The sequence below is a fragment of the Theobroma cacao genome, chromosome 5 (assembly GCF_000208745.1).
Source record: "Theobroma cacao cultivar B97-61/B2 chromosome 5, Criollo_cocoa_genome_V2, whole genome shotgun sequence".
In the NCBI taxonomy this organism is placed as follows: domain Eukaryota; kingdom Viridiplantae; phylum Streptophyta; class Magnoliopsida; order Malvales; family Malvaceae; genus Theobroma; species Theobroma cacao.
Genome location: NC_030854.1, coordinates 2,233,321 through 2,245,466, shown reverse-complemented (window position 1 = coordinate 2,245,466; position 12,146 = coordinate 2,233,321). Strand labels below are relative to the sequence as shown.

The window sequence follows — 12,146 nt, the reverse complement described above, 5'->3', positions numbered from 1 at the left end:
AAAAGCCAGATATGAGATACCAAGAATTCAAATGGGAGGGACACGAAAAGATGTTCTAGAAAGCAAGTGTCCTACTAGCAGATAGAGTCTGTCACCATTATGGTTAAGTCCTGCTGCCTTAGCTTGATTGAACCCATAGTAGTATTAAACATTAACAGGAAATATCAAACTTTACATCTTTCCATCCTTAAAGATTTAAGATAGGGTAAGCTATATGTCTTTTCAATATGGTATCCTAAGTTCTTTAAATTTCCAGTTTTCAGCTTGAGTTCTCGAAATTCCCATTTTTTTTATGACTTAGTCCTTGCCTAAGAGTTTAAACTACTAGGCGGACAATTGATAGCAAAACATAGAGAACACTATCAGAACAGATACCAACCAAATGACAGAAAGGTTAAGCCATTACTGAAAATTTTAGACTAGGGAACAGTGAGACATGCCTTATTCACATCAAGGAAAAATCAAAAGAATGAGTTTCATCTTATGAAATAGCCAACACAAAGAACATGTCACACACCAAGTCATACAAACTATTGACCGGTCATCCCAATATTGGACATGGTTAAAATGAAGCATTAGCCAAATGAAAACTGAATCATATGAAGGTTGCGGTGAAGAGACTAGCAGTGAAATAGTGGCAGAAGATTTTTATTTTCAATGAATACGGTAAAACTTAAAAAGGCAGAAGATGGTCATCTATGCATTCTTCCATGACTCAAAAGGAAACTATGTAGGAGAATTACTTCAATGCTCTTCTTTTGTTGTTTTGCAAGAAGAAGAAAAAGGCCCTTCGTTAGGAAAAGGAATACTATTACTCTGGGAATCTTGTACATTTGGCGAGGAAAAAGCAAGATATTTCATCATATAAAAGGATATGTACTCACAATTACTATATACCTCACCAAGAAAACAAAAATAGGCCTATTATTATATTCTCATCTAAAAGATGTTAAATTTATGCACTCAAGTGTGAAGTAATAGTGATCTGTTGTTGGATTATTGTTTGAGGTTAGAGTGATTGTCTGTTGGGAAGTGTGGACATAAAAACAATCGGAAGTCTTAGGAATGTAACAATGATTGAGAGATAATCCCGGCAATGAAGCTAAATCATTGACTAATTAGTTTCCTCGATCCATTGAACTGTAAAAGGGAAATCTGCTGTTTTACAATCTGTATAACATGGGTCTTTTGATTCAATGAGGAGCACTAAGCTGACATTCTGCTACAGTTAGTCAGATATATGTACATGAGGTAAAGAGGTGGGTAGGTGGGTGGGGAGATGGATATAAGGAGCATCAAAGCTCAAACTACATAGAGTTTCTTTTGCTCATCATACAGAATATCCATGTCAGACATATATGACATTGATAATGACCTAGATCTACTATTAATTGACGACCTCCGAATGCTCCGAATTTTTGAAGCCTCAATACGGTTCACAATCAACCAATAACACAATGTCCCCAATGTTGATACCATGATAACAGTCCCTATACCAGTAATAAGATTAGCTAACCACCTCTCATCTTCTCCAACTACAATATACGAGAGGGCAAGAAATGCAACTGAAATCAGCACACAAGCCAACCACATGAGCTTATTAATAACTGCCATCATCTGCTCCTTCGCATTTCTCTGTATAACTACAACTGAGGTTTGCACTACCACAACAGCCAATGATATGAAGAGGGCTATGGAGTCAAACACAATAAAAATCATAAACGGTGGTTTTGAAGCGGTTCTTGCTTGTCCAGGAGATACTCCCGGTGCTTTATCTTCTGGACTGTCAGCATATTGGCCTGGGACATTGAAAATGGCAGCAAATGCAATAGTGGCAATGAGAACTGCCACCACTGTGGTGGAGTTGATTGCATTATTGAGACCTTCAACATGCATTTTGTTAAGCCGCTTAGCTATGCCTTGCACGCGTTTTCTTGTTTGGCGTGTATGCTCAAGCTGGTGATGAACCCCATTCTTTATATCACTTACAGTTTGTTTTAGTTCTCGAGCTGAATTTGTAGGTTGTGACTTGATGAATTTGGCAGATTGAACTCCATGCTCTCTTAAGACGCCTGCAATATCAGATCGCTTATTTTTCTCTGCAGTGTCAAGAGCCGTTTCCCCAAACTTGTTGATGACTAGTTTGTGAACTCCACTGTGGTTTAGCAGCATTTGAACAATCTGAAAGATTGCAATAGTGATCAGACAGGGTCACAGACTTTGCAAACTTTATATGAGAAATTAATATTCTATCAGCAAATTTGGTTAGTTAAGATGAAAACCATCATATAAGGAACTAAAGTTTGGAGCCTATTCTAAAGCGTCCAGAATGAAAACCTGTTCACTACTTGCAGTATTAGCTAAGATGATTCTCAATATCTGACAGAATGCAAAGCCATATAAATTCACCCTATAATAAGTTAAGTTGGCCAAAAAAAAAAGAAGACACATTCTAAAAAGGAGAACTAACAATTATAAGTAATAAAACCTTAACTACCTGAATCCGACCCTTTTGAGTTCCTATATGCAAAGCAGTGTTGCCCTTAGTATCAACCATGTTTATTAAAGAAGGATCCGACTTTATCAGCTCATCTACCACTTCAACGTTCTTTCCTTTAACCGCCATGTGTAGAGCTGTCTGGCCCTTCTTGTCAATTCTCATTGCAATTCCAGGTTCTTTAGACAAAAGGGCCTTTACTATCTCTAGATGCCCATTCTTTGCTGCCGAATGCAAGGCAGTTTTCCCATTTCTCCTTGCTATTGTGGCCATGTTGCTGCCGTTTTCCAAGAGGAAATTCACCACTTCAGTGTGGCCTTGTGATGCAGCAGTATGCAATGCAGTGGTGTTTAAAGAATCAGAAGTCATTGAAAGATCAAGGTTGGCCTCCATGAGAATCTTCAATACCCCTGAGACAATAGACAAAAAAGATTTAGAAAAAAACCTTATCCCCAAGGACAATCTGTTACTCAACAAGGGTTAGAATAATCTGTAGGAAAATACAAACATGCTATGAGGAATTGAAGGTAGTTTGACTAAAAAGTCGAGATTGGGATAAAACATGGAAACTTTAAACAAATCAGATGACTTCCACAAAAGTACAAAGTTGACTACAAATCTTGCAAGTCCTTGATAAATAAAAACAGCAATAATTTGATACAATGTTTGCTTAAGAAATTGCAGGGTTAGACTTTCATCATGGTTCTTAATTTCTTATCCAACATGATCATTGTGCGAAAAGCAAACTTAGAAACTCACCCAAGTCCCCTTGCTTGGCAGCAATATGAAAAGCATCATAGCCATTCCTTGCTTGAGCACCCGCCAAATCAATATCACAGTACCTAATCATTTCCTTCACTAAATCGGCATAACCACACTCAGCAGCAACATATAGGGCAGTTTCACCTGATTGATTCTGCTTAGACAACAAATCCCTCAACTCTCCATCCTCACCACCACTAATTATTTCCAAAACCAATTCAAAATCTCCTGCTCTCACAGCTGAGTGCAGCGGTGTATCATCCCTTTTACCTGTCATCTGCTTTGTCATCTTCTTTTTCCCGAAGCCAAAGCTTTGCTCCATTCCCGTAGTTTCCTGCTCCTTTGCTTCCTTTAATGCAAACTCCCAAAACGAAGAATGAAGTTTTCCCCCCTTCTTTTTGATAGTTTTGATTTCTTTTCAATCAAAACTTCAATTAGTCACCATACAGACAGATCAAAAACTACATCCTAAGCATAGAGAATCCCTGAAATCAATATAAAAAGATAAGATGATTCAGAAGACTGATGAGATATGTATGCACGTGGGAAACCTGAGAGCTTGATTTCCTCGATATCACCCTATTCTTAACATTTTATCTTGCAACTGAAATTCAGTACATATTTAATCTAAAATAAGTAAACCCTCTTGTCTCCCCACTCATCATTATAATATCCACAGTTTCATATCAATAATTATTACCACAAATCATAAATGTCTTAAAAAAAACAATAAAAACACAAAAAGTAAACCACCGGATGAGCGCTGTAACTTTGAGACTTTGTTTCATGTTTTGAATCTTTATCTTCATTCAATGAATCAAAGAAAATATTTGGGTAGTTACATTTCACTGCCAACTATAAAGTCAAAGATCCCAAGTGAAAACAAAAATCAAATAAAGAACTGGTTTTTTTCTTCTTTTACTTACCTTGGTTCTTGGCTTTGAAAAAAACCAAAGCTCCCGTCTTTCCCTGTTCTAGAAACAGTGAAAAACAAAGGGCAAAACTCTTTAAAAATTTCAAAAAAAAAAATGGGGTTGTTTAGAACAAAAGAAGGAGAAGAAATGAAGAGAAAACTTAGAGGCGAATAAGAACAAAGAGGTGATGGTTACCGGCCATGGCAAGTTGGGGGGGGGGGGGGGAGTGTTTTGGTTTTAGTGCAAAAAGCCCTGTAACTTGTAAGCAAGCAAACATCGTTGAAAACTTGGGAACTTGCCGTTGGATTCTTTTAAAAATCCCAGTTCTGATGGGTCCTACGTGGTACGAAGATATCCAATTGTTTTCTTCCACGCAACCGTTTCAATGAATGACACAGGGCCCACCACCCAACTCAAATAACTCGCGGCGTGTTGGCTGAGGTGATTTTGGCGTTTTTACGTAAATAATATCCGTGTGGAGCATAGGCAAGCAAACATCGTTACGAATCTTACACGTGGCTCTCATTGATCGGATTCATGGACACCGACCCCACGTGGCGATCTTCACACGTAGCCGCGTGACATCCTGTCGATCATAACCGTTCAACATCCGATTATTATCATTTAATTATTCGTGTTTTCTTTTTTTTAGTTATTTTAATTTGATTTAGCAATTTTTTTGCGACTTATAAGTATGGGAAAATTCAATAATAGGAGGGCACCCCAAATAAATTAATTAATTAATAAAGAAGAAAAATTAAGGTTATAAGTATAGCATTAGTTGGACTTCAAAAGCAGCCCATGTTTCTAGAATTATAGAAAGAATCTTTAATTTCAAAAATTGAGAATTATGATAAAAGAAAAGTTAATGGTATAATGAACATAATCAATTTATGATATAAAATGATAAATATTATTTTGATTAATAATAATTAATCAATTAATTATAAAATTCAAACAATGATGAATTCAACATTTTATATTAAAAATAATTAAAATGTATGAATTTTTATATTTTTAATTTTATACATATAATAATAAAAAAATTAAAAATTAAATTTTAAAGTATACCACCATTATTTTGACTCTATCATTCAATTTAAAATAAAATTTTAAAAATTTAATTAAATATAATAAAAAATTAAAAAATATGAAAAGAGTAAGTGTCAAATCAAGAAAAAATTACTATTTTAGTTAGCTGAATGAAAAAAAAAAAAGAAGAAAATAAAAGAGATTTTATTCTTAACAAGAAATGGACGGTGGATGATGATTTTAGAATCAAACCAATAATAATGGAATCAGGATTTGAGACTTTTATTTATTTATTTATATTAATGAAAAAAAAAAGGAAAAAAAAGGGTATAAAAGTCAAAATCATATGCCCCCTGACTCAGCCTTGAATTACAGAGTACCGAAAAGAATGCCCGCGGTTGACCATAAAGGCAAATGAAAGCCACAAGTCAAGGCCGCCACATAAATTGAACAAAAGAAAAAAGGGTGGGCCCGCGGGAGTGTACTCGGGCCTCTTTGGGGGTACCACGGCCAGACTCTGACACGCACTACGTGTTCGGACTTGGTGGCCCGCGTTGGGGCCGAGCACCGAAAGTCAGACGTGGGACAAAACTAACAAAAAAAAAGAGAGAGAGACACCTTTGGTTGGCCTTTACGATTGATTTATCTAAGGTTTTTTTTTTTTTTTCGTTTTCGATTTCACACGATGCTTAATGCTTTAGATCAACCTGTTTCTTGCACCGCGTTTCCTGATGTCTTGTCAGTTTTATTTCTAGCGTCCAAATTGTTTGGATGTCAAGAGAGTTAACAAGGAAAGTGCAAGATAAAATTTCAGGGACCCATCACCCCATTTAATTATTGTACAAAAACGTAGTATCAAGAAGAGACAACCAGTACCCACTTCCAGTCTTCCACTATGTCGAATTACATCATTAAAGCCTAAAAAGGAGGAGTAAATAAATGGGTTTTTCGAGGCAAGATCATAGCATCAGTCATATGGAAAAAAAGCATTGACACGGTTTCCGTTAGCATTAAGGTGAGCTTTATTAATGACGAGGGAGAAAAAATGGCGTGAACCAACTTCTAATTTAACAGAAAGTTCATGTTAGAGCTATTCATTGTTCCCCAAATTCCCACTAGAAAGCCAGGGGTGAACATCAATGGGAGACTTTGTGCTTAGCTTTTACATCTTTTTTCCCATGTGAGATTGGCTCCATCACCGTGGTTCGGGACCACTAGGCAAGTTGCACAATAAAGTAAATGAAGCAAATTAAATGACTCTCACTGAGAGCATGAGCATGTTTATAATGGGGCAGTGTTTGCAAAAGAGCACTAAAAGGGGAACGAAAGATGATAAAATGGCAATCTCTTTCAGGATGTGGATTGCTTAACTAATGCCAATCCCGTGTATCAGCAATATCTTGTCTCTTCATGAGCTGTTTTTGTTTTTGACTTGGGGCACCATTTCAACCGTCCTCTTTAGTGTTCATTGTGCGGCCATCTTTTTTGGCCCATTGGTGGGCAGGGCTACACGGTGAGGGTAGGTGTATCTGGCTCACATTTCCCAACAATCCCTCTCCATCAGCCTAAATGGCAGTCTCAAATCATTCATGCAATTACCAGCAAACTTTATTAACCAGGGTATTGCCTTGAATGTAGCATTTCCACCATTAGTTATTAGATCTTCACTATGGTTTTTGATGGAAACTAGTCCTGCATGCCAACAGTTGCAACAAAGTAAGAAGCTCCTGAGATTGGTTTTACATGATAGGTTGACATAGGATTCAGATAATTTTTGAAGTAAAAAGAAAAGTAACTAGAGGAAAGAATGAATGATAAGAGAGTACCTTTTCTGCGTTGTCCTTTTTCAATGAACACATTTGGCCTGGATTATGTCATTGGAAGCTAAAAAAAATCACAACAATCAGATGACACATACCAAAAATGTCTGCACTTTACAGGAAAAAATCTATGTCTAACCATCTGGTTCAACAGTAAATAATGTATGCAACGTCTTTACAGCATGATTAAAGAAAAGGAACAAAGAGCCGAGGCTGCATTATTATATGTTTAGTTGCAGGTTTCATCTGCTTACCAGACACATTCACATGTGCAAACAAAAGCAACAGGTCACACATTCTGTTCTACCAATGAACGGACCACTATCTATTTCCATTTTTGAATAGCGGGTGCCTGTTGTGCAACCTAAATATATTACAATCTCCAGGATTTATATACCACGACAAAATAAGCATGTGGTATTCATCTGGTTCCTGTAAAGTTTAAGGTGTCTGGACCAGTATCTTATGTTCATCCTCAAAATCATGCTAAAAAAGATTAATAAGAGAGAAGAATCCATTGCTTCTGTGAACACTCGCCAGCTGTACTTTGATCCCAAGATCTTGTATTTACAGAATAAAGCTTCTTACAACACAAAACTGCCCCCTTTTCTGCTTCAGTCATTTCCTTGAGTTACAAGTTATAGGTGGCATCATATGCCAGTTCCAAGTAGTATAAACATTAAATAGCATAGATTGGGTTCACTTCGGAATCAGAATCTGATAAACGCAATGAATGTGTTGCATTCCTTGAATTTTTCTCTTTCTTTTTTACTTTTCGAATCCTTTTGTTTTTGACAACAAAATAAGTCATGGTACCAAGAACTCCTGCCATTATCACTCCTCCTATAACGGTAACAAAATTTGCAGCCCACTTGTTATGTCGACCAACCACTATATATGACGAAGACATGAATGAAATACTAGTGAAGACAGAAGCCAACCACATCAACTTATTGATTATTTCCACAACCCTTCTCTCTGATTTCATCTCTCCTCTTACAATTGTGATTTGTACCACCACAACGGCAAGTGAAATGAAGAGTGCAAGGGCATTAAAGATGAAGAAGATCTTAAATGATGCTCTGCTGACGGCAACTGCCATTCCGCTGTCATTATCACCCCCAGGAACTGTGAAAATAGCTGCAAATGCAACTGTTGCAAAAAGCACTGCTACCACTGTGACTGAATTGGTGGCATTGTAAATACCTGCCCGATGAAGTTTACGCAGCTCCACAGCAATGCCATTCACATTTCTGTTTGTTTTGCGGGTTTGTTCAAGCTGGGTATGCACATCTTTCTTGATCTCTGTCACAGTTTTCCGGAGCTCATCTCGCGGTTGGTTTAGCTCATTTGCCCTGACAGCACCATAACGAGACAAACAGTCCTTTATTTCAGCAATTTCCTCTGAGAGTGGAAGCCCTTCAGCTATGTCAAGAGCTGTTTTATGGTCTCTTGTAAGCGCATTTACACTAGTGTCAGGGAGGTGTAAAAGTTCGTTCACTATCTGCAAGAAACAACTTCGTCAATGCCTTCTACTAACTCTTTCCAGGGTTGCCATTTATTTATGCTGCTTAGATTCTAATCATTTGACCATGTTCAACACAATAAACTTAAAGAAATGGAAATATAATGCATATGAAGTGAGAAATTGAGGATACAAAATATGGGAAGAAAAATGGAGGGAAAGAATGGGAGCAACAGAAAGAAAATAAAGGCCCTGATATCAGCAGACAGAACTGAAAACCACAGACCCCATATGAGATACTGAAGAACTACTGCCTTAAACATACATTAAACCATGCCACTTGAAACAATATTTTAGATACCAGTTTTTATCTTCAGTTAGTAACAGGAAAAAAAGACAACTTGGGCCATTGCAGCCAAATTGCAACTCTGACAGCTACTCATAACGCTGAAGAGGCAAACCATTGTGTAATATGTATATATGTATAATACTAATCAATACCTCTGCCCGTTTTTTCCTAGTAGCCACATGTAATGCTGTATTACCAAACTTGTCTGGAAGCATGACAATGGCTGAATCTGCCTGAAGAAGCAACCTCACCACCTCACAGCTAACTCCTTTGACTGCCATATGCAATGCTGTCTGTGCTTTCTTATCGGTCCTTCTTGCCAACTGTGGATCCTTGTCAAGCAATGCTTTAACAATATCGACATGCCCTTGCCTGGCAGCAAAGTGTAATGGATTTTTTCCATTTGATTTTGATATCTCTAGCAAGCTAGGATCTTTGGAGAGCAATTCATTAACTACAGCTGTATGTCCTTTTGTAGCTGCAGATACAAGAGGGGTTGCATTTGCTTGGCCAACTGTTTTACTAAGTCCTGGATCATGGTCCAATAGCACCCGGACAATGGCTGCATAAAGGTAGTTATTGAACTGAGACAAACTGCAGTTATGCAAAAGAACATAAATGAAAGAAACCTGAAAACATGCAACTAGTGACAAGAGATTAATTCATCAACAGCCTTGGAATAACAAAACCATGCACTGCATGCAGTTGAAAGATACAGTGATATAAACACTTTGGAGAGTTATGTCCTATTCGATGTTTAAATTGGACACTATGACAAACAGATTGGTTATGTTGTTTCCTATTTTACTTTCCTTGCAAAGTTTGAATGCCTTGAAAATGGCACTACGAATCTTGACGCAGGAAAAGAAAAAGACATTCAGAATAATGATTTTGATTCTTTCACAATTCAGCAAATGGCAGTTATTAAGATTTTCATACCTGTACATACTTTGACCCTTTGCTAAAACATCGATTTCAGAAGTAGCTATTGTCAATTTGTCATGTATCAGCACGTGACTTTGATCTTCATCCATTAAAAGTTTTAGTAGCATGAGAATACTAAGTGTTAATCTCAGAAGTAATGAAAATCTCCATGTTAAAATAGCTTTAAAAAAAAAAAATAGCTTTATGACATACTTTGTTAGATAATGCCAATTTTTTTGCAGTATAAACAAGCAAATTTCTTGTTTATCCAGCAACCAATGAAGGTGCTCTGAATACAAGTGGAAGAAAGTAAATCTCTGCAATTAGCCTGTTACCCTTCAAAGCTCTTCTCAACCCCCACCCCCTTTTTTCTTTTTTCAGACAATTAGACTGATGGAACAACTCATCTAGGCTATGCCTCAAATATTACCTTTCAACACAAAAGCAGTAACATCTTTCTTAACATGAAGATATATGACTGATGATTCATGAACTTCAGGATTGTGTACAAGCATTTCAAACTAAATAACTTATATTCAATTTCAACCTTCACTATACCATAAGAGAGAAGGCTAGTCCTAATACCTTCATGACCTTGGTTGGCTGCAATATGCAATGGATCAAATCCTGATCGATTCTTCAATGAAATGCCCTCCTTAGTTGTATACTGCAACAGCTCCATAACCACATCCAAATGCCCCTTCTCAGCTGCAGTGAACATTGCTGTCTCTCCTAATTGATTCACCTCATTGACAACTGCTAACCTTATTTCTGCCACCTTGTTAAAAAAAAGAAAAAGAAGGAGACATGTAGTCAAGATCAGAACGAGAATGCAACAGACATTTGCCAATATATACTTAAATTTAAATCTCACTTGGCATCACATTCAGGATTTTCACAACAGTATACATGAAATTTGAAACCATGTTGATAATATGCATTTAAGATTACAATAAGAGTAAAAGTATGTGCTGAGTCACTGTTTTATAAACAGCTCATCTCATCATCAAATTCCTCATTAACCTTGAACCTTTTAACCTATAGTAAAAAAAAGTATGCCTTCAAGATTGTCAGAATAAGACATCCAAATGGATACATTGTTTAATAAACATCTCACCTCAGCATCAAATTCTGCTCCACTAAGTGTCCCCATCATCTGAGCATCAATTTCAGCCAAAATCTGCCTGACTGCTCCAACATCACCACGCTGTGCGGCCAGGTGTAGCTCAGTGTCATTGTGGCGGCCGGTGACTTGTTTCACGTACTTCTTTTTATCAAATCGCTTTCCCGAATTAGAACCTGCAAGAAACTTGCCAGAATTGGACACCACCAGGGCCTTTCCTGAATTGGATACCACTAAAGCCTTCCCTGAATTTGATGCCATCAGGGCCTTCCCTGAATTTGATAGAACCAGAGCAGGCCTTGGCGTCGTTGGAGAAGGACGAGGTATTGTTTCCACCAACTGCGCAGGCCAATGAGGCGGAGAAAGTCCCTTCTCCAGATCCTTCTCGCATTCTTTGCAGGTATCATTCATGTTGAAAAACAAAAAATCCATAAATTCTAAAATATACCCTATTAAAAGCAATCGTTATAGATCAAATCCTAGATCCTATGCTGTGTTTCATTGCTCAAAATGTATCCACGTTTCATCTTTTTCCCTTCTATGTGTAAATGCAATGTCATGTCAACCTTTACATTGCATGAAGGTGAATGGTATCAATTTTCATTTTTTTTTTTTTGGTTTTCTCTCCATTTCATTCATCTGGGATTTCTCAAAAAACCAAAAAGATCGTCAACAATAGCAAAAAAAAAAAAAGAAGAGAATGTACCTTCTTCTTTACCAGACCCCATCAAGAGATGCAAAAGAGAACACTATGAAAGCATCTTCTCCATGATTTCCATTGATCGTTGATGGAGAAATTATGGTAAAATGAGAAAGGAAATAATCTAAAGCAAAGAGTGGAGAAGAAGAGGAAATGAAGGAAGACAGGAGCCGCCGGGCCTACCAGGTCGACCACCGGGGCCACCGGAGGTTTGCGAACTCAGCTGCTTCCTTTTTGCTTTTTTGGTAGTGTCGTTGGTTTGCCCTTTTTTGCTATGTCCATATCGTGTCTCGTTGTGATTTTACCGTAAGATATGGAAAATGGATAAACCCAATAACCCATTCAGACAACACAGACAGATGCCATTTGGTCTGAGGTAACTAACTTATAACTACCACTTAAAACCTTGTTTATTCTTCATACTATTTCATCTTTGTGTTTAAATTACATTAAATTAATCTTAATTAAATAATTAACCTTATTTTAATCTAATTAATCAATTCAAAAACTACTAACAAATATTTTACTAGTATTTTATTTCCATTCATGAAACTTTGGGT

The 12,146-nt window shown here is 37.1% G+C and overlaps 2 protein-coding genes across 4 annotated transcripts; both read right to left on the bottom strand.

Annotated features, from left to right (window-relative positions):
- On the bottom strand, positions 1,098 to 4,434 carry LOC18597838 (ankyrin repeat-containing protein At5g02620). 2 transcript variants are annotated; one of them, XM_018121893.1, is made up of 4 exons: positions 4,186 to 4,434; positions 3,257 to 3,744; positions 2,498 to 2,907; positions 1,098 to 2,181 (listed from the first exon to the last, which is right to left on the bottom strand). In XM_018121893.1, exons 2-4 carry the CDS (start codon positions 3,579 to 3,581, stop codon positions 1,303 to 1,305), a joined length of 1,614 nt encoding a protein of 537 aa, XP_017977382.1. In that variant the 5' UTR covers positions 3,582 to 3,744; positions 4,186 to 4,434; the 3' UTR covers positions 1,098 to 1,302. The 2 variants fall into 2 exon arrangements, with proteins under 2 accessions (XP_017977382.1, XP_017977383.1); XM_018121894.1 differs by having other exon boundaries at positions 3,257 to 3,673.
- LOC18597837 (ankyrin repeat-containing protein At3g12360) lies at positions 6,437 to 11,862 on the bottom strand. Of its 2 annotated transcripts, XM_018122389.1 has the most exons (7): positions 11,593 to 11,862; positions 10,881 to 11,278; positions 10,349 to 10,541; positions 8,992 to 9,401; positions 7,280 to 8,529; positions 7,032 to 7,089; positions 6,437 to 6,897 (listed from the first exon to the last, which is right to left on the bottom strand). In XM_018122389.1, the coding sequence occupies exons 1-5, from the start codon at positions 11,612 to 11,614 to the stop codon at positions 7,705 to 7,707; spliced, it is 1,848 nt and encodes a 615-aa protein (XP_017977878.1). In that variant the 5' UTR covers positions 11,615 to 11,862; the 3' UTR covers positions 6,437 to 6,897; positions 7,032 to 7,089; positions 7,280 to 7,704. The 2 variants fall into 2 exon arrangements, with proteins under 2 accessions (XP_017977878.1, XP_007027135.2); XM_007027073.2 differs by having other exon boundaries at positions 7,032 to 8,529.

Coding starts and splice junctions, on each gene's coding strand:
- LOC18597837 (XM_007027073.2), bottom strand. CDS start 11,614: ATGGGGTCTGGTAAAGAAGAAG. Junction 9,402..10,348: donor AGCCAACCAAGGTCATGAAG/GTATTAGGACTA, acceptor ACCTTTATGCAG/CCATTGTCCGGGTGCTATTG. Junction 8,530..8,991: donor CTAGGAAAAAACGGGCAGAG/GTATTGATTAGT, acceptor TGTTTCTTGCAG/ATAGTGAACGAACTTTTACA.
- LOC18597838 (XM_018121893.1), bottom strand. CDS start 3,581: ATGGAGCAAAGCTTTGGCTTCGGGAAAAAGAAGATGACAAAGCAGATG. Junction 2,908..3,256: donor TGCCAAGCAAGGGGACTTGG/GTGAGTTTCTAA, acceptor CTATTGTCTCAG/GGGTATTGAAGATTCTCATG. Junction 2,182..2,497: donor CTCAAAAGGGTCGGATTCAG/GTAGTTAAGGTT, acceptor GCAATCTTTCAG/ATTGTTCAAATGCTGCTAAA.